This window comes from Puccinia triticina, chromosome 8A (genome assembly GCF_026914185.1).
Source record: "Puccinia triticina chromosome 8A, complete sequence".
Classification (NCBI taxonomy): Eukaryota; Fungi; Basidiomycota; class Pucciniomycetes; order Pucciniales; family Pucciniaceae; genus Puccinia; species Puccinia triticina.
This window is the reverse complement of record NC_070565.1, coordinates 5803152-5820277: the sequence shown is the minus strand read 5'-3', so window position 1 is coordinate 5820277 and position 17126 is coordinate 5803152. Positions and strand designations below refer to the sequence as shown.

At 48.0% G+C, this 17126-nt stretch overlaps 4 protein-coding genes across 4 annotated transcripts; 1 reads left to right on the top strand and 3 right to left on the bottom strand.

Moving 5' to 3' along the window:
* Nucleotides 1-299: 299 nt before the first annotated feature.
* On the bottom strand, nt 300-2951 carry PtA15_8A621 (uncharacterized protein; the record flags this gene model as incomplete). The annotated part of the gene is made up of 2 exons (XM_053172070.1): nt 300-346; nt 2717-2951. 2 exons carry the CDS (start codon nt 2949-2951, stop codon nt 300-302), a joined length of 282 nt encoding a protein of 93 aa, XP_053023270.1.
* Nucleotides 2952-12158: 9207 nt separating this feature from the next.
* PtA15_8A620 (uncharacterized protein) lies at nt 12159-13305 on the bottom strand (the record flags this gene model as incomplete). The annotated part of the gene is made up of 4 exons (XM_053172069.1): nt 12159-12588; nt 12686-13036; nt 13172-13186; nt 13271-13305. The coding sequence occupies 4 exons, from the start codon at nt 13303-13305 to the stop codon at nt 12159-12161; spliced, it is 831 nt and encodes a 276-aa protein (XP_053023269.1).
* Nucleotides 13306-13536: 231 nt separating this feature from the next.
* PtA15_8A619 (uncharacterized protein) lies at nt 13537-14223 on the top strand (the record flags this gene model as incomplete). The annotated part of the gene is made up of 5 exons (XM_053172067.1): nt 13537-13572; nt 13661-13741; nt 13830-13928; nt 14046-14099; nt 14200-14223. The coding sequence occupies 5 exons, from the start codon at nt 13537-13539 to the stop codon at nt 14221-14223; spliced, it is 294 nt and encodes a 97-aa protein (XP_053023268.1).
* A 152-nt stretch (nt 14224-14375) lies between these two features.
* Nucleotides 14376-16939, bottom strand: PtA15_8A618 (uncharacterized protein; the record flags this gene model as incomplete). The annotated part of the gene is made up of 5 exons (XM_053172066.1): nt 14376-14421; nt 14520-16178; nt 16274-16346; nt 16418-16469; nt 16559-16939. The coding sequence occupies 5 exons, from the start codon at nt 16937-16939 to the stop codon at nt 14376-14378; spliced, it is 2211 nt and encodes a 736-aa protein (XP_053023267.1).
* Between the last annotated feature and the right edge of the window lie 187 nt (nt 16940-17126).

Below are 17126 nucleotides of genomic sequence, written 5' to 3'. Positions count from 1 at the left end.
TTTTGGTCATTTCTTCCTTCATTTTGGCGCGGATATTCACCCAGTCTTCGGTTGGACATCCCATACTTACGGCAGCCGCTCGAAATCCGCAGTTTCCATTGCCGGCAACGTCCGTGATAACTGAGATATAACTCACAGCTTCTTGAGGTATAATGGAGTCCTTCATTTTATACTAATAGAGAGAAAATGAGAGCGAAATATGTGAGAAAAAGATAAAAAGAAGCAGAAGTTCTTAAAAATCACTCACGTCAAGGACATCCAATTCAAAGTAAGTACTCCAGGATAATTGTGCTGTTTCATTATGCTGAATTGACTCTGTGGAGAAAGAGCTTGTAGTCATTTTTCCCTAAGTCACATACCCAAAAAAATCAGCAAAATTTAAAGTAATCATATTTTCCGAGTCAGCTTACACTTAAAGGTCTGTAAGGGGCATTTTCATCGCTGTTGGATACCTCCTTGTCAAATTTCACCCTCTTGCAGAGGCCCTGGGATTTCTTGCGGATCCGTCTCCCTGACCGCTAAGTATGGGGCAAAGAAAATAGGTAAGGCTTGGAAAATTATTTCTATAGCATTTAAAGATGGAGACTTACTGTTTTCAATATAGGAGAAGAATAATTTGGCTCCATTAATTCCGCAGGTCCAGGTAGCTCCCCATCAGATGAAGCATCCTCCTGGTCCTCTTCGCCGTTGTTGTCTTTGTCCTTGCCGTCTTCGTCCTTCTCCTCCTCCTCTGTGTCGTCGTTGTCCTCATTGTCTTCATCATCTTTGGATTCCTCTTCCTCTTTGTCCTCCGTATCCACAGGGTTTTTTCGTGGCCTTCCCCTCTTCTTGGGAACCTGGAAAAAATTAACATTAGCCTCAATGATTCAGTACAAAAAGAAACAATGAAATTACTAACCTTTGGTTCCACAGTGCCGGACTTCTTTGGCCTTCCGCGTCCACGTTTTTTTGTATTCCCAACAACATATTCATGTCTTGAGGGATCGCGCTTTGAAGATGTCTTCGATATATGCCTTTTGTTTTTGGATCCAGCAGGGCATCCTCGCAGGGCTTTGACTTTTGGCTCTTGGATAGGAACTAACGTGTATGTCCCTTCGAAAAGCTTGCGGATTTCTGATAAGTAGTATTTCTGCTCGCCAGCTTGGAATAATTGAAACGCGGGGAAGATTTTGCTGAGAAAGATCTCCTCGTTCGCCTCTTTTGTTGGCGGCATTTCGGCTTTGGCGCTGGGTACGCTCGGCACTACCTGAGGACAAAAAATGTCAATTAGTCCGTGGAACAGATTGTGGAGTAGGATGGAATAAAAAGAAACGCACCAGATTGTTCGCAACATGCCATTGTGTGTGAAAATCTTCAGCACAGAATACTCGATTTGTGATCTCGGCTTCTTGAACTTCGTGGATGCAAGGCATCCCCATGTGAGTTACCCAAGTTCTGGTGCAGGTCGTTTCGGCCGGTTTGGCGAGGTGATAAGAGTGGAGCGTCTCAAGTACGTGATGAGTGATTATACCGTTGAGATTGGCAAGGGAAGGTGGCAGGCCGACTAAATGCTTCATTGTCTGTTGGGTTGATTCAACAAACAGTTCATGCAAATTGATAGAGTTGGCTGTGTAGATCAGGTGAATCACAGCGGATAACGAGCTCGTAGAGGAGTTAATAAATTGTTTGATGTATCCGTGAAGACCTTCAACTCGAGAGGTGACCGTGTTGCCGAAATGCAGATGTTTGTGGACAAAAGCACCCACAAATTTCTCCTTGATGGGAAACCAGTTCTTTATAAGATAATCAGCGGTATCGGAGTTCCAAATCTTTGAAATCTTGGAGAAATTATCAGAATATTCAACGGTGGTTTTAGACGAAACCAATTGATGCCAGTGGGTTGAAAATGATTCCCATTCGGCGTCGGATTTGAAATGTTTGCGGCATTCAGCCTTGGTATTCTTGTAGATGTGCCAGCTGCACAGAATGTGAGCAACGTCTGGGAAAACGGCATCGATTGCGGCCATGAGCGCGGCCTCTTTGTCGGTGGCAAGGACTGAGGGATATTGGCCGTCTAACGCAGATAAAAATTGTTGTAAAGCCCATATATAATCTTGGGTTTGTTTGGATGAGAGGAAAGCAAAGGCAGCAGAAAAAGAATGATTGCCACTATTGACACCAACTATGTGTAGTAAAGGAAGCTGGTATTTTTTGGTTTTGTAGGTGCAGTCCAAAAGAAAAATAGTGGGGAATCTCTTTGCTAAGACAAGAGATTGAGGATGGGCAAAAAAAAGAGCGTTCATCTGGCCTTCTTCGTTGCGGATGACGTGGTAAAAATCGGATTTGCGCATTTCATAAATAAGGGCTTCCATAAGAGAACGTCCGTCGAGTTGCTCTATTCGCATTTTGTATCGGTGGTTGTAGAGGGTGTTTAGAGTGGTGGAAGAAGGGTGTTCACTCTGGATTAAGGCCGACTTTATTTGGAGGGGTTTGACACCGGCATGAGACATTTGACTGACAATGGCTTGGTCTTGTTCCGTTAATCTTCAATGGACAGCATGAGCAGAGAAATGTTCGGACGGTGGATGGTTGTGAGAGGGATCTTTAATCATAATTTTAAAGAAATTCTTCTTTTTGTAGTAGTTGCCAGTAAATTTAAATGGACAATCGATCTTTTTGGTCTTGCCCAATTTCCCTTTGCCATCAGGGTTTTCGTTTTCGCGGGGTGGACATGTACCTGATCTGTCGCATTGATAGGTATATCTTTGCTCATGCTCGTTGACATTAGAGCGCGCGCAGATGATGGCATAACCGTGTGCCTTTGCCCAAGCTTGGGCATCATCATAAAGCGCCTTCTGAGATTGATATGTCCTTTCAGGAGGGGGGGGCATGGGGGTAGGAGGCTTTTCAAGAGACTGGGATTCAGACATTCCTGGGGGAGAGGGGAGGGGATCTTGAGCTTCCAAAGACATAGTGAAAAGCAGAAGGCTGATGGGTAGTCTTTGAGGTCGGGGTGCTCTAGTTGGGGGTGATCTTTGAAGCAATGGTGATCGTGTTTGGAGGGTGAAAATTCTTGATCGAGCGACGGAGTTCGCGCTTCCTCAACCATACAGAATATTGAATTATTCATTATGCGGGTGTACACGCGGAAAGCGGGACTGTGCCGCGTCAATTTCGCACACCCGGCACTTGGGAGGCCCGCAATAGCCCCCTTCAATCGAAATTGACCATGTTACATTCATTCATAGTGTGTGTATCATGAAAATACATAAAATTACATGAGATTCCAAAAGAAAAATATAAAAAAATGCCCGGGTATGGATGCGGAAAACCGGGTATGAAAAAAACCGGGTATGTTTTTCTTTTTTTTTAATTTGACTTTTTTGCACTTTTGAGTGCATGATAATTCTGATCTTAATTCTAGATGAATTTTCATCTTATTTCCAAGGCCTGAAAATGAGTAGAAAAAATCCGGGTGTGAATGCGGAAAAGGGGGTATAAAAAAACCGGGTACAATTGCGGAAAAACCGGGTATTTTTAGTAACCCCCTTTTTAATATGTATAACTTTTTTGTTCCACGTACTAGAGACATAAAAATTTGATATCACAGAGAAACATACATAAAAATACAATACTGAAAGTTTTAGCAGTATTTTCCCATCAGAAAATTAGATATAAGGGATGTGCGCCAAAATTAGTAGGAAAATAACTGCTGACTCTGTAACTTTTGCGTTACACACCCAAAATGTCCACAAATTTCAGGGATATCTTAAGACTGCATAAACTCTGTCATATAAAATTTCTGGCATTATTGTTCCATCAGAACATGACACATAAGGGGCGTGCCGAATGCTCAGTAGGAAATGACTGCTAACTGTGTAACTTTTGTGTTACACAACCAAACAGTCTAAAATTTTCAGGGATATTTCAAGACTGTAACTCCTCTGCGCTATAATGTTTGTGGCATTAGTGTACCATCAGAACATGAGATATGAGGGGTGCAGCTCCACAATAGACATGCTCCCTACCAGCGCACAATTTGTACCTCATGTTTGATGACACAAAATCTCAGAGCTGCCAGAAATAATGAGGACAAGAAAATATAAAAAGTGTTTATTCAAAAAATACTAGAGAGGAATAATATTCACAATATTTATTCAAAAAAGACTAGAACAACCACCAATACATGAAAACTACAAATGGAAATACTAGTAAAATTTACCACACTTATCAGGAAAGAGGAGCTTTCTTCCACCTGTTTGAGCAAAACAATCAGAGTATCTTGCCTCCCAACCTCGTGCCTCTGGGTTGGCATTTAGCTTCCAGCTCCTTTGTAGGGAAGGGGCAGGGAAGACATCAGGGGAGGATAGTTCTAGAGCCACAAAGTGATCGAGTTGCCGGATGAAAGCCAAGAAGATCGGGGGGTTTTGGTTAGGAGGGCAGAAGGAGGGAAGGAAAGTTTGAGACCACTCTTCAGTGAAATAAAAAACTGGCCGTTGGAAAGTGTTGGCCAGTGCTTCGCCGGAGGAGGGCATTGCCATCCAATGAGCCATACCGCAACCTTTGGTACCGGAAAAGTTTATTCTGGCCAGAGTCGACTTGATGTTGTGAAAATGTCCCAACTTCACGTACCACTCGCCTTGTTTGCTGATTTTGTCGGCTAGAGCTTCTCGGACTGCACTCCAAGCGCCCTGACCATTCCCCAAGCACCATGCCACCGCGCGGAATCCACAATGGCCATCTGACTCGACATCAAGTATCCGCTTGACCGAGGATCTGATGATGACTGGGAGTTGATTGAGCCAATTCGGTCGGTCAACTGGTTCTTTGGATGGGGGTGGGGGGACTGGTGCTGTTGGTGGTGGAGGGACTGGAGCTGTTGGCGGTGGAGGGACTCGCGTGGCTCGCGCGGGTCGCGGCGGAGGTACCCGGCTAGATTTCGGCGGAGGGGCGGGGGCAGACGAGGTTGATTGAGCAGGCTTCTTAGCAGTGGCGCGGGTCGGACGTTGCGGCGGAGGCGCGGGGGCAGACGAGGTTGATTGCAAAGGAGGGGAAGGGGAAGGCGGAGCTCGCATCTTCCCAGCGGCGCGGGACGTACGTTGCTGCGGAGGGGCGGTGGTAGACGAGGCGGAGTTCACAGGAGGGGAAGGGGAAGCTGGCTTCTTAGGTGCGACGCGGACCGGTTTGAAGCGCTTTGTTGGGACTTGGGCTTTCGGCGGCGGAGGAGGAGGAAGCGCAGGTGAGGAGGGTGGTGGTGATGGAGACGGCGACGGAGAAGGAGTTGGAGAAGGAGACTGAGCGACTTTCTTGGCGGTCTTTGAGTTTTGGGGTGGAAGTTTCCTCTTTTTGGGTGCTGGTTCCTTCTTCTTCTTCTCCTCCTCTTCTTTCTTCCTTTTTTGTTGCTCCTTCTCTTCTTTCTTCATTTGTTTCATTTCTTCCTTCTCCGCTTTTCTGGTTTCCGCTAGCTTCTGTTTCTTGGACTTCATCATCACTCCTTCTTCATTCTTCCTTTTATTTTCAACGTGTTCGAAGGCGGAGGGGTCCCTTTTCGTAGTTTTTGGTTTGTTTGGCGCGCCTTTTGGACGTCCACGGGTGGTCTGAGCTTGTGTTGGTTCCTGGATCGTCACGACGGTTCCAGAGCCTTCCAATAGGCTGTTGATAGCTTGTAACTGGTCCGCCATCTGCGCGGGATTCATCTGCAGGAGCCTTCCGCGGATCCGGTCGACTTGCTCGATTTGGGTGAGATCAGTGTTGGTGCCAAGAGCATGGAGATCCTGGGGGGAATGAAAAGACTCCAGTTAGTAAGGGAATGGCGCAGGGGAGGTTAAAAATTGGAGGGAGGGGTGGCAGAGGGGCGGTGGCAATGGCCGGACGAATGGGAGTTGGCGGGAGTCGTTCTTCCAATTGAGGGCCCGCGGTAAGGCGATTTGGGAGTCGTTGGGAGTCGTTATTCCAATTTGCATGCCGCACGGACAGAAAATGGGAGTCGTTCGTGTCCCAGGTGCGCGCGGGGGTAAAAGGGAGTTGTTGGAGAAAAATGGGAGTCGTCCGCCGAGAAATGGGAGTCGTCAGGAAAAATGGGAGTCGTCCACAAAAACCGGCCATCCAAGGCCCCCCCACATGACAAAAAGATAAAAAAAGACCCATATCTTACCTTCATGTGCCACTGGACATGAAAATCCTCGGGAAGTATCTTCTCGCCATCCATTGCGCGCTGCCAAATTGTATGCTTACAAGGAATTCCCATCCGGTTTTTGTAACACCCGTTGCACCTGTGCCAATTCTCCAGGTCAACACTTGCTCTCAGATTATCCTGCGCCTTCCGGAGAGCAAAGTGGGTGATCCGGCCGTGACAGAGCAAGAAAATCTTCCCTATTGATCGAAGGCTTCTAATCTTCTCCTTGTGATGCGCTGCGGAGATTTCGTGGGATTGAGCTTCAAGTGCATTCGTGATTAACTTGATGACGGCGGCAAAAGAATTGTTGGGGCCCAGGAGATAAGATTTGATGAAAGCATGCGATGATTCAATTCAAGACGTCGTCCGATGGTCAAAATGAGGTATATCCTTTGTCCAAGCGTTAGCATACTTTTCACACACCGGAAGCCATGTCTCAATCATGTAATCTCCAAAACTTTCGCCGTATTTCGCGCAAAAACGACTGAAGCTTGAACAGAAATCGCCTGGACTAGTCATCTTGATTAAGTTGCTCCAGTGTTGAAGCATTTCGAACTCCTTCGCCTTGTTCTTGATGTGTTTTGCGCCATTGGAGACCAAGTTCTTCTGTATGTGCCAAGTGCAAAGCATGTGATTCAAATCCGGAAAATTGGACTGGAGAGAGGAGATGAGAGCTTCTTCTCGGTCGGTCAGAACAACAGCAGGAAGGGGAATCTTGTTCGAGGTGAAAACAGTCAGGAGGGATTTGAGCGCCCAGTCGTAATAATCTTGTGTCTCTTTGGCGAGAAAGCAGAACGCCAAACTGAAAGACTTGTTGGCTCCAGTAACACCAGTGATGTGGAGGAGAGGCATCCGATACTTATTTGTCTTGTACGTACAGTCAAGGAAAAGGATCAAATGGTACTGATGGAGAAGCTTCACAGAGAGGGAATGACAGAAAAAAAGGCCCTTGAGCTCGCCAGATTCGTTGACCTTTGTCATTGTCGTGAAATCGGTTCCAGCCAGAATTTCATTCAGGTGAATGATGGGACTGATTCCTTGCAACATCTCTTGCGCAGCCCGCTTTCGTGCTGAGTAAATTGTATCAATCGTGGCCAGGATTGTCTCGTCAGGGTGCAGCTTCTTGAGGCATTCAAGTATTTGTGCCGGTCGCAATCCGGCCTCGCCAAGTCTTTTCATTTCTTCGTAGAGAGTGTCGCTGAGCTTACGGTGAACAGTGTGGGCAACAGCGGCGGTGGGGCGGTGATTATGAGTCAATTTGGAGACTGAGAATTTCCAGTGGCCCTTCTTCTTCTGGTTGTATACAGCCGCGGCAAACGGACAGCCAATCAATCGAGATGATATATTTTCACGAGTATCACCTTTACGTTTGTTTTTTGCAGGATCACCTCCTCTGTATCATTTCAATGTGGATTCAATGTCAGTCAATACTAACAGAAGAATGAAAAAGAACTGGGAAATAACAGACCTGACACATTTAAAATGGACACTCTTTCCAGGAACAGAGCGTTTGACCGATATCCCATAGCCATGCGCCCAAGCAAATTCTTGGATGGCCTCCTTAACTGATTCAACATCGTCATAATTTTCAGCTGGTGCCGCAGGAATGTTGTCGTAAATTGTCCTTTCTCCTTCTTCATTTACTGAGTCTTCATCATCCGGTTGATTCTTGTTCTCAAGCTCCATTTCTTTGAACTCCTTCTCAGTTCTCTCTTCAGCAATTTTCTCGATTTCTTCTGGGTTTTTTTTGGGTGGAACAGTTCCAGAGTTTGGATCATTGTTAGTAGTATTATCTTCATCTAATTCTAACATTACAATACAATCTTCAATAGTTTTCTCTTCTCTAGCTAGCTCTACATATTCCTCGAGTGTCTTCTTCTCGTCTGGATTATCTAAGCTATAATCTTCATCTTCTTCCTCATTTTCTTTGTGGATTTGATTTTCTAGTTTTTTTTTGGTGATTTCTTGAGTAAGTTGAAGGAGGAGGGGGTCTAGGGTGACGTCTTGAAGGGCTTCAGTTGTCTGAATGCAAGCTTCGACGGAGGCAATGGCCTGGGAGTCGGCGGCTGCGGTTTGGGAGTCGGCGGCTGAATGGGAGTCGGCGGCTGCCGTTTGGGAGTCGGCGGCTGCGGGAGGCTGGGAGTCGGCGGCTGCGGGACGTTGGGTGTCGACGGGGTCACGGGAGTCAGCAGCGTAGGCGGGCGCTAGACCTTGAGCACCGCTGGCTAGGACGGCTCCTTGGGGGTCTAGAATGGCCAGGGTGGCTGCGTGGTCCTGGGCCGCAAGGCCTTCGGCGGCGTCTTGATTCGCACCTGGATCAGGGGCAGGAACAGGGTATTGGGGGCTCAATGCCTCCATTTTGCATGGGAGGGAGTCGGCAGGGGAGAGGGGGCTTACCTGGCCCTCCGGCTTGGGTTTCCTCGGCGTGCTCGCCAGCCACTGGGGGCTTGGTGTGCTCGTGCTCGCCAGCCACTGGGGGCTCCGTGTGCTCGCCAGGCATTGGGGCCTTGGCGTACTTGATGGCGGCGACAGGGGGCTCGGCGTGGTCGACGGCGGCCATTGGGGGCTCGGCGTGCTCCATGGCGGCAACAGGGGCCTGGGATTCCTGGTTGTGGTCGACGGCGGCCATTGGGGGCTCAGCGTGCTCCATGGCGGCAACAGGGGCCTGGGATTCCTGGTCCTGGACGGCGGCGCGGGCGGCAGGATTAAACATTTCTTTTCGTTTGATCGATTGGGCGGTTGGGGTGGACGGGTGGGGGTGATCAGGCGGTTGGTGTGGCGGTTGTGGTGTCTGACTTGTGTGATGGGTGGGGGACTCGAAGGGGAGTCGGCAACGGGAGTTGTCACGACTCCCTGGGGGCTTCCGTGGCCCCCGCGGCCGACTCCCAAAATAACGCGGGGGGCACTCCTTTTGGGTGAACGACTCCCAAACCACCCGGGAAAAAAATATTAAAAATATTCATAAAAATTGGTGGGGACGACTCCCAAAAAATAATTTTTTTGGGTTGACGACTCCCAAAAAAGCCGTACCCAAAAAAAGGGTCTAGGTCGACGTCTAGCGCTGGTTGAAAAATAGTCGCGCAGACGTGTGGGAGTCGTTTTCCCAAAACTTGGGAGTCGTTTTTCCAAGACCCTATTATTTGTCACCATAGTATTAAGCTTATTTATCTTTATCAATAATTCATCTGAGTAAACTCTTTCTCAGAAAGCATAAATATAAAACTATAAAACCTTACAAACAAAGCTTGATCATAACCTCTGAATTCTATCTATTTGCTTAAGCACACAACAAACTATCCTCTTGGATAAGTTTCACAGCCACATAGTGAAATAAGTAGTAGCCTAGTCTTCACACTGAGGCTGAAAATGCTATGGGGATGGAGAGTTCTGGAATGAGGCTGGAATGTGGAGAGACAATGAAACATCAGCAGAAAGGGATTACATATCATATGAGTGGCTGAAAAGGGAAGAGCTAAAACCAAAGGGGGCAAGGGTTAACCAAGATGGGATCTCCATGGTTATTACATGTGTGGCTAATTCCAAAATGAGTTTGTTATGCTGGATTGGGAGGGGAGGAAAAGATGATGAACATTCAGGGTCTTTCCTAATAGTCTGGCTCTGTCTGATGGGTGACTTTCTCCCACTTGTGCCTAGCTGGGAGCCTGAGGAGTATTGAATTGGTGTAGGTGGGTATCCAGAAGGTGGGGGAAAAGGGTGAAGAGAGAATGGGGGGCCTGTTGATGGGTATGAGTTGTCCTGGCCTTGATCCTTAAGGGATGTGGGTGCTTGAGTATTCCAGAGAGGGTTATATTGAGGGGAAAAGACTTTATTTTGGTGCCATACTTACCACACCGGGGGCTATTGGGGTAGCGGGTGCGTTTTTTTTTTGGATTAATATTATGATTTTTTTTTTTCATAACAAGGATACCTTCAAAAAATCCAAGATCTTTTGCAGGGGGCAAGTAAGACCCCCTCTTTTGATCCATCAGAAAAAAAATCCAGAAAAATCACCTCCTTCTTTTGGGGGAGAACACTGTGCACAAAGTAATTGCCAGCTTGCGCGCACAGCGGGTCTCGACGTCAAGAGACAGTTGATTCTGTACACAAAGAGTTTTTTGCTGCTGCACAAAGTAGATAAGATATAAGGGGTGTGCGGCAGTCTTCATAAGAAAAATCTGGCTAAATGTATAACTTTTTTGTTACAATTTCTAACAGTCTAAAAATTTCAGGCATCATTAATATTTATATATTCTCTGTGCCTGAAGCTTAATGTAATTTATTGGCATCTGAACATGAGATATATGAGGTGTACACTAGGAGGTGTTGTGACTACTGCACATCCCCTATATCTCATGTTTGGATACCACCCCATTGCTAAAAAATTTGGGGCGCTGAGAATATGAAAATTTCACTAATGCCTGAAATTTTTAGAATGTTTGAAAATGTAACACAAAAGTTATACAGTTAGCCAGATTGTTCTTATTAAGACTGCCACACACCCCTTATATCTCATGTTTTTATGCCATCACATTGCTCAAAATTTTGGGGAACAATTATTATACAAAGATTAAAAATCCCTGAAATTCTTAGACTGTTTGAATATTTAACCAAAAATTTATACAGTTGGTAGGAATTTTCCTACTAAGCCCACCGTGCACCCCCTATATATCCCAAAATTTTCAGGAAATCAAGCACATGCACATTTATAAGTGCCCTGAATTTTTTGTGGGGCTGGGACATGTAAAAAAAAAGTTATTCCCTCATGGATTACCTCACAAAAGGGGGTATGCAAAAAATAATTAATTAATTAAGAGTTGGGTTTTTTCAATTCTGAATATATGATAATTATTTTCATGATTTTTGATGAATTTTGATATAATTTCACGTGTCACATAGAAATGAGTAGAAAAAAAGGGGGTGTGAATGCGGAAAAGGGGGTATGCAAAAGCCGGGTATGCACACGGAAATACCCGGGGGTGTTTAGTAACCCCCTTTTTTTTATTTCATAATCATTCTTGGGAACATCTTTCCCACCCCTGCAGCCAATTTCATGACTTGAAGTGCATTGAAAAATGTGGTGCCAAAAACGTTAGATAACCCACTGTACATAGAACAAAAGAAGTAGCCAAAAACCTCATTGAATCTTTATCTATCATCCTTTTTCCCTTTTACTTTTTCTTCCTATATTTTCCCAGTTTGTACTTGTGGCCAGACTGTCTTGTAGCCATTTAGGCCCCTTTTCTCTTTCTAGCTTACTGCTATGTACCCCTGCTGCCAGCACTCTATAGTGTGTAATGTTAGATCAAACTGCACTTGAAAAAAGCAAAGAATGGAGGACTTCCTGTCAATCTGGAAAGTCAGATCTGACCGGCCAGATTTCAGATTTCACAGGGAAATCTAGGTCCCCAAAGATCCCCCAAGTGATCCAGAGTTCCAGATTTCAGATTTCCCTGCAAAATCTGAAATTCCAGATCTGTTTAAAAGTGATGGGAAGTGTACAGTTGACAATCCAAAATAAGAACTACAAAGGCAAGGGAGAGAGATTTTATAAGATAAACCAACCCAAGAAAGTCCAAGAATTGCCCCCCCTCCCCTATTTCCCAGTTTAACTGCATGATAATATGTTTGGATCTGGATGAGATTGATGTCATGACATCCTGCAAAGACAGCAGAAGGATGAGCAAAAAATATGTATTATGTTGTGGGAAAAAACCCAAATCTTGTGGGATCAATGCAGGTTTGGACCAGGAATTTGATAGAATTTTTTGGACACTTTTTGCTTTGGGTTTTGATGTTATCTAGGCAAACAGTTCTTGGGGGTATTGTTGCACGAATTCATAATTTGAGGCTGGGACCAGCCAAAACCGTGTATGAGAGTATAATATTCACACATTTATGCAGGCAACTTTGCACACTACAATATTTTTACTCTAAGAGCACCTGGGTCTTGAGGATACTCAACAGAAGTGGGACAGGAGCGGTCAAAAAAAAAACCCTCAAGAGTTCAGATGTCAAGTTCTGAATCACTGTCGTTCTTAGAAGTCACTCTGATTTTTTTCTTAATTTTAGATCCGCGATAGTAGTCGCCGTCATCTTGATCTTCATGAGTATCATGAGCAGGAGGAAGGGGGCGAGAGGCGACTTTGAGATGGGGATCGAGGGCGCCGATGGAGAGCAACTCGGCTTCCAAGTCGGCCAACGTAGTCGCCAATCCGGCGCTGAGCTTGCCATTGGTCTTCGAGATCTCGGCAGAGGATCCGATGCCCACGTATTGCCGGAGACATCCGCCGGCTCGGTAGCAGATCAGGGTGGGCTGGTTGGCGTCCGGGTAATTCGCAATGCATGATCCCCCTGGGATCGAGAGAAATCGAGTGGATGGGTACTCGTGGGATAGTTGTTCCAGCAGTGCTAGGATATGTCTTGAGGCGGATGAGCTGGTGATTTTTTTTTTTTGGATGTTCAAAACAAGATGAGATAAAGTTCACTCGTTCGAACCTCGTCGAAGCGTGGGATAGGGATTAATACACGCACTTATTCCACAGACAAAGAACTACCCCAGTGCCTCTGTTGGCATGAGCCGAATCCGGATCAACATCGACCTCGCTAGCCTGGTTAACCTCGCGGACGTAGTCTTCCTTGCCTATGGGTCTCAAGCCAGATGATCGAGCGTTTGTGGTTTGAGTGGCATGTTGTAGCTCGGCCAGTCGGGCTGATTTCCAGGAGTCGATGAGATGGGCGGGGATTTCTTGGTCCAGTTCGAGCTCCTCAATGGCCCTCTGGTCGTCAAGCTCGTCGATCAACTCCTGCGGACTGGGTTCCGGCGGTGCGGTAGCTTCGGGAGACTCGGGCTCAGCGGGCAACTGTGGCAGGATACCCCGCGCCCTGTTTAATCAAGGTGGTTTCGAACATCGATCCCAGGTTTTCGAGGGTGTGTGCGTGTGTTTGTATTTTGTCTCAGCTCGGTATCACATGAGCTCGGGTTGCGAGGAGAAAAGCGAGGCAGGAAGACCCATTGACCTTAAGGCATCGTTGCTGCGACCGGCCCGAAGGATAGTGTTATCATCAGGGTTTGTTCCGGGCTAGTTGAGGAGCATCATCAAAGTGAAAATGACTCACAACTCGGTATCTTCTGAATATCTGAGAGCAGGCATATCGTTATTTGTGGAGTTGACGTGCTTTGGGAAGCATCCGGGGCAAGGCGAACTCCAAGCAGTCTTGCCGGGTAGGGCGACGGGGACACGGGGTGCCCTGTGGTAGCCTCCGCTCCCGGGGGGACCCAGGTTAAGAGCGGTCCGAAAAGTAGAACAACGCTCTCTCGTGTACAAAGACGGTCTCTCTCTCGCGTAACCCCACCGTTTTCCGAAAGATTTCTCGAGTTGACGATGGCCGATCTAAGCAGCGATGGGGTCGAGGAACCGGTGCGGGCTTCCCCTCTTATAAATACACTCTTCTTCTATCTCACCGAAACTGACACGGATCGAATTGGTCGAATATGTGCACCTGTAGTTCGATTTGATCCGTTTATCGCTGTCTGAGCGCGTGCTCATCAAGCTTCGAGGAGACCGAGTACTCAACGGAACCCTCCATGTAAGTGATGACGCTCCAACCACACCGATGTTCTTTCCCATTTATCAACAAATTGTTTGATCGCGTCGGTTTTGTTTTGCGCTATTAGGCATACGATGGCCACATGAATATGGTCCTTTCTGATGTCACCGAAACTATCACCGTCGTAGAGCCAGCCCAGAACCCGCAGGACGAGCCCATAATCAGGGTCCGTCTCTAGACACTCACGCTTCCTTAACTTTTCCGTTTTCTTTACAAGTATAAAAATAATAACCTCAGTCCGCGCTTCTTTTCTTTCTATCCAATGAATATTTGATGAGGACAGACCGTCAAACGGAATTGTGAGATGTTATTTGTCAGAGGAGACGGAGTCGTCCTGGTCAGTCCCTTTCCCCCCTCTTATTGCTTCACTCTCGTCATGCTTGGACGGAGCAGTATCTGACTTCGCAGAGCTTGTGCTTGTCATTTTTTCTCTCTAGGTTGCCCCACCAGCAAGAACATGAAAAATGTTCTGGAATGGATTATCTAAAAAAGTGCTTGATCGTTCCACAAACTCATTCCTCTTGATCATACACTTGTTGGCAAGAAAACTCAATGCATCCAACTAGCCAAACCCCCATTTTCACCACCTTATCCCCCAACCCTTGCATAAAGATCATATCCGTTCTCTGACCCATCCCTCCAATCCACCAGCAACAAAACTAAAGAAATCCAAAAGGGTGAGAGGTTAGGACACACACAACATTTTTCGTCAGAAGCGTGAGAGAAAAGGTTCACATGAAGGAAGAAGAGGGCTTACATTTCTTGGACTGATTTTCCGATAGGTTGGAGCTGAAAGACGACGGGCTCTTTCAAAGATGAGCCCTGAGGGTCGGAGATTTCGAGTTGACCGGATCGAGCATCCAGCCGTAAAGACCACTGAGTGACGAGAGTAGCAGCAGATGATTGCTCTTGGTCTTTCCGAAGGAATTGAGATTCCAAGAAAGCGACGAGCTCTCTCGATTCGAGACAGACGAGACCGTTATTGATCGCGTTACGTTTGAAGATTTCGCCGAAACTGGCCGCAATCACTAGGGGGATCCCGGCGTTTCTGAGCGCCGTGGCGGCCTGTTCGCGGGACGAGCCAGTGCCGAAGTTCTGTCCGACGACGAGCACGACGCCTGTTCCGGTCAGCCGGCTCTGCTGGGCCCGGGCGGTAAGGTTCTTGTCCGCGGGAGCCGGAAGGGTTCCCGTGGAAGGAGAAGGGTATAAGTCCCGTACAGTCTCCGCGAACGAGCGGTCGTAGTTTTCCATCACCACCCCTGCCTGTCCCTCCGGCGAGATGTCGTCCTGATAGGTATATTTCCCGGGGTAGATCCCGTCGGTGTTGATGTTATCGGCGGGGGCGAAGACCAGCGGGCCTCCGAAGACGGCGGGGAAGTTGGGTAACAGAGGCTCAGTCGTCTGGTCGTCTGCTTTGGAAGGAGAGGCGGTCCTCGTCGGCTTGGGATGTTCGATGATTTGGATCTGAGGCTTCAAGTTAGAGGAGCTTGGGGCGGCCGAGGAGGAGCTTGGGCCGCAGATCTTCCCGGCAATCGCACTTGCAGCCACGACAGCAGGACTGGCCAGATAAGCTTGTGCGAGGGGGTGACCCATCCGGCCCTTGTAGTTCCGGTTGGTCGCGCTGATCCCCACCTCGCCCTTCTCCAGCAGGCCGACGCCGAGTCCGATGCAGGGACCGCATCCGGCGGGGAGGATCTTGGCGCCAGCGGCGACTAGGGTGGCCCAGATGCCTGCCCGTTCGGCTTCCATCTGGACGACAGAGGATGCGGCGGCGACGTAAAACTCGACCCCGTCGGCCACCCGCTTGCCTTTCATCACCTCCGCCGCCGCCGCAAGGTCCGAAAGCCGCGAGTTCACACACGAAACTAGGTAGGCTTTCTGGATTGCGATTTCTTGGGCCTCCAACTCGGGCAATGGGGTCGAGAGCTTGACCGAGTTCGGCCCAGAGACCTGTGGGACAAGCGTGCTGAGGTCGAGCGTCAAGGTCTTGGAGTAGTACGCATCCTCGTCCGCTCGAAGCTCCTTGGCGAGTTGGCTGAGAGCCTCGATCCTTTCGAACGACAGACGGGGGTGCGAGGGTGGTGGGCCAGAATGGGTCTTGATCTCCGCCAAGGCTTCTCGCTTCTTCAGAAGATCGTGGTACCACTCGATCAGGGTGTCATCGATCGGGAACACACCCGCCAAGGCGCCCCACTCGGTCGTCATGTTCGCAATCGCTAGCCGCTCATCAATGCTCAGCATCTTCACTCCCTCGCCCACAAACTCGATCGCCGTGTTCAGCACCTCGTCTTGGTTGAAGTTCCCACACAGCCCAACAATGATATCCTTCCCCGTCACGCCGAGTGGGCGTCCTTTGAGCTCCACCTTGACGATCTCTGGCACTTGCCACCAGGTCCGCTGGGTCGCCCAAATCGCCCTATTTTATGCGCATTTTTTTTGTTTTTGTTTTGAACAATCGAGTAAGTAACTGTGCATAAATCGTGTGTGAACTGGGGGAATTTCAGGGCTCACGCAGCGTCTGTCCGGACTACTGGTGTACCGACACAGCCTATCCCTCCGTACATGTTGCTATGTGAGTCGGATGCTGTGTATGTAGTTTGTATGAATCAGTTACTGATATTTTTTGACTGAGTATGAATGGGAGGAGGAGCGTACCGACCATGAGTGAGCCCGGAAAGGCGTAGCCCTCCTCAACCATAATTTGGTGCTAACTTGGGGGTGAAGGTTCGACAGATAATTAGGATTTGTTCAACTTCTGTGACGATAGGGAGATAGGATGGGAGGGGGAGGACTGACGCCGATGCCCCTTCCTGGGGGGAAGAAGTCGACATCCTGTAGATGAGCGAACGCCTCGATTTTGGAGTATTTCTTCAAGTTTTCAGGCGATTTGTTCTGGACGTCATGGTCGATGGTGAAGACTGGTTGGCGGGGGTTGTTGATCTTTGAGGCGCCGATGGAATTGAACTTGCTGATGACTGGTGCGGTGTTGTCGTGGGTCATGACATGTTCTGGCTTGAGCATGATGAAGTCACCCGATCTGATTCTCTTAGTCGCTGGCTGGTCGTAGGCATACTTCTGGACGATCTTCTCGACCAGTGTCTGCTGGGCGCTCGTTGTCGAGTGGTTCCGTCGGAGCAGTGGTAGTCGGATGCTCGGCCTGAGTTTCAGATGGAGCATTGTCGGTTGCTTGGCTGCTGCTGGCGAATCTGCTGCTGTGTTGGCTGGGCGGGGAACATCAAGTGTGTTGAATATGCATGCCGTTTATTCAGTATGCATTCTGCTTTTATTCAGTATGCATTCTGCTTTTATTCAGTATGCATGTCAGTTGAGTGTCTTGCTGTGGCTGGGTTCGATCGGAGTGGAG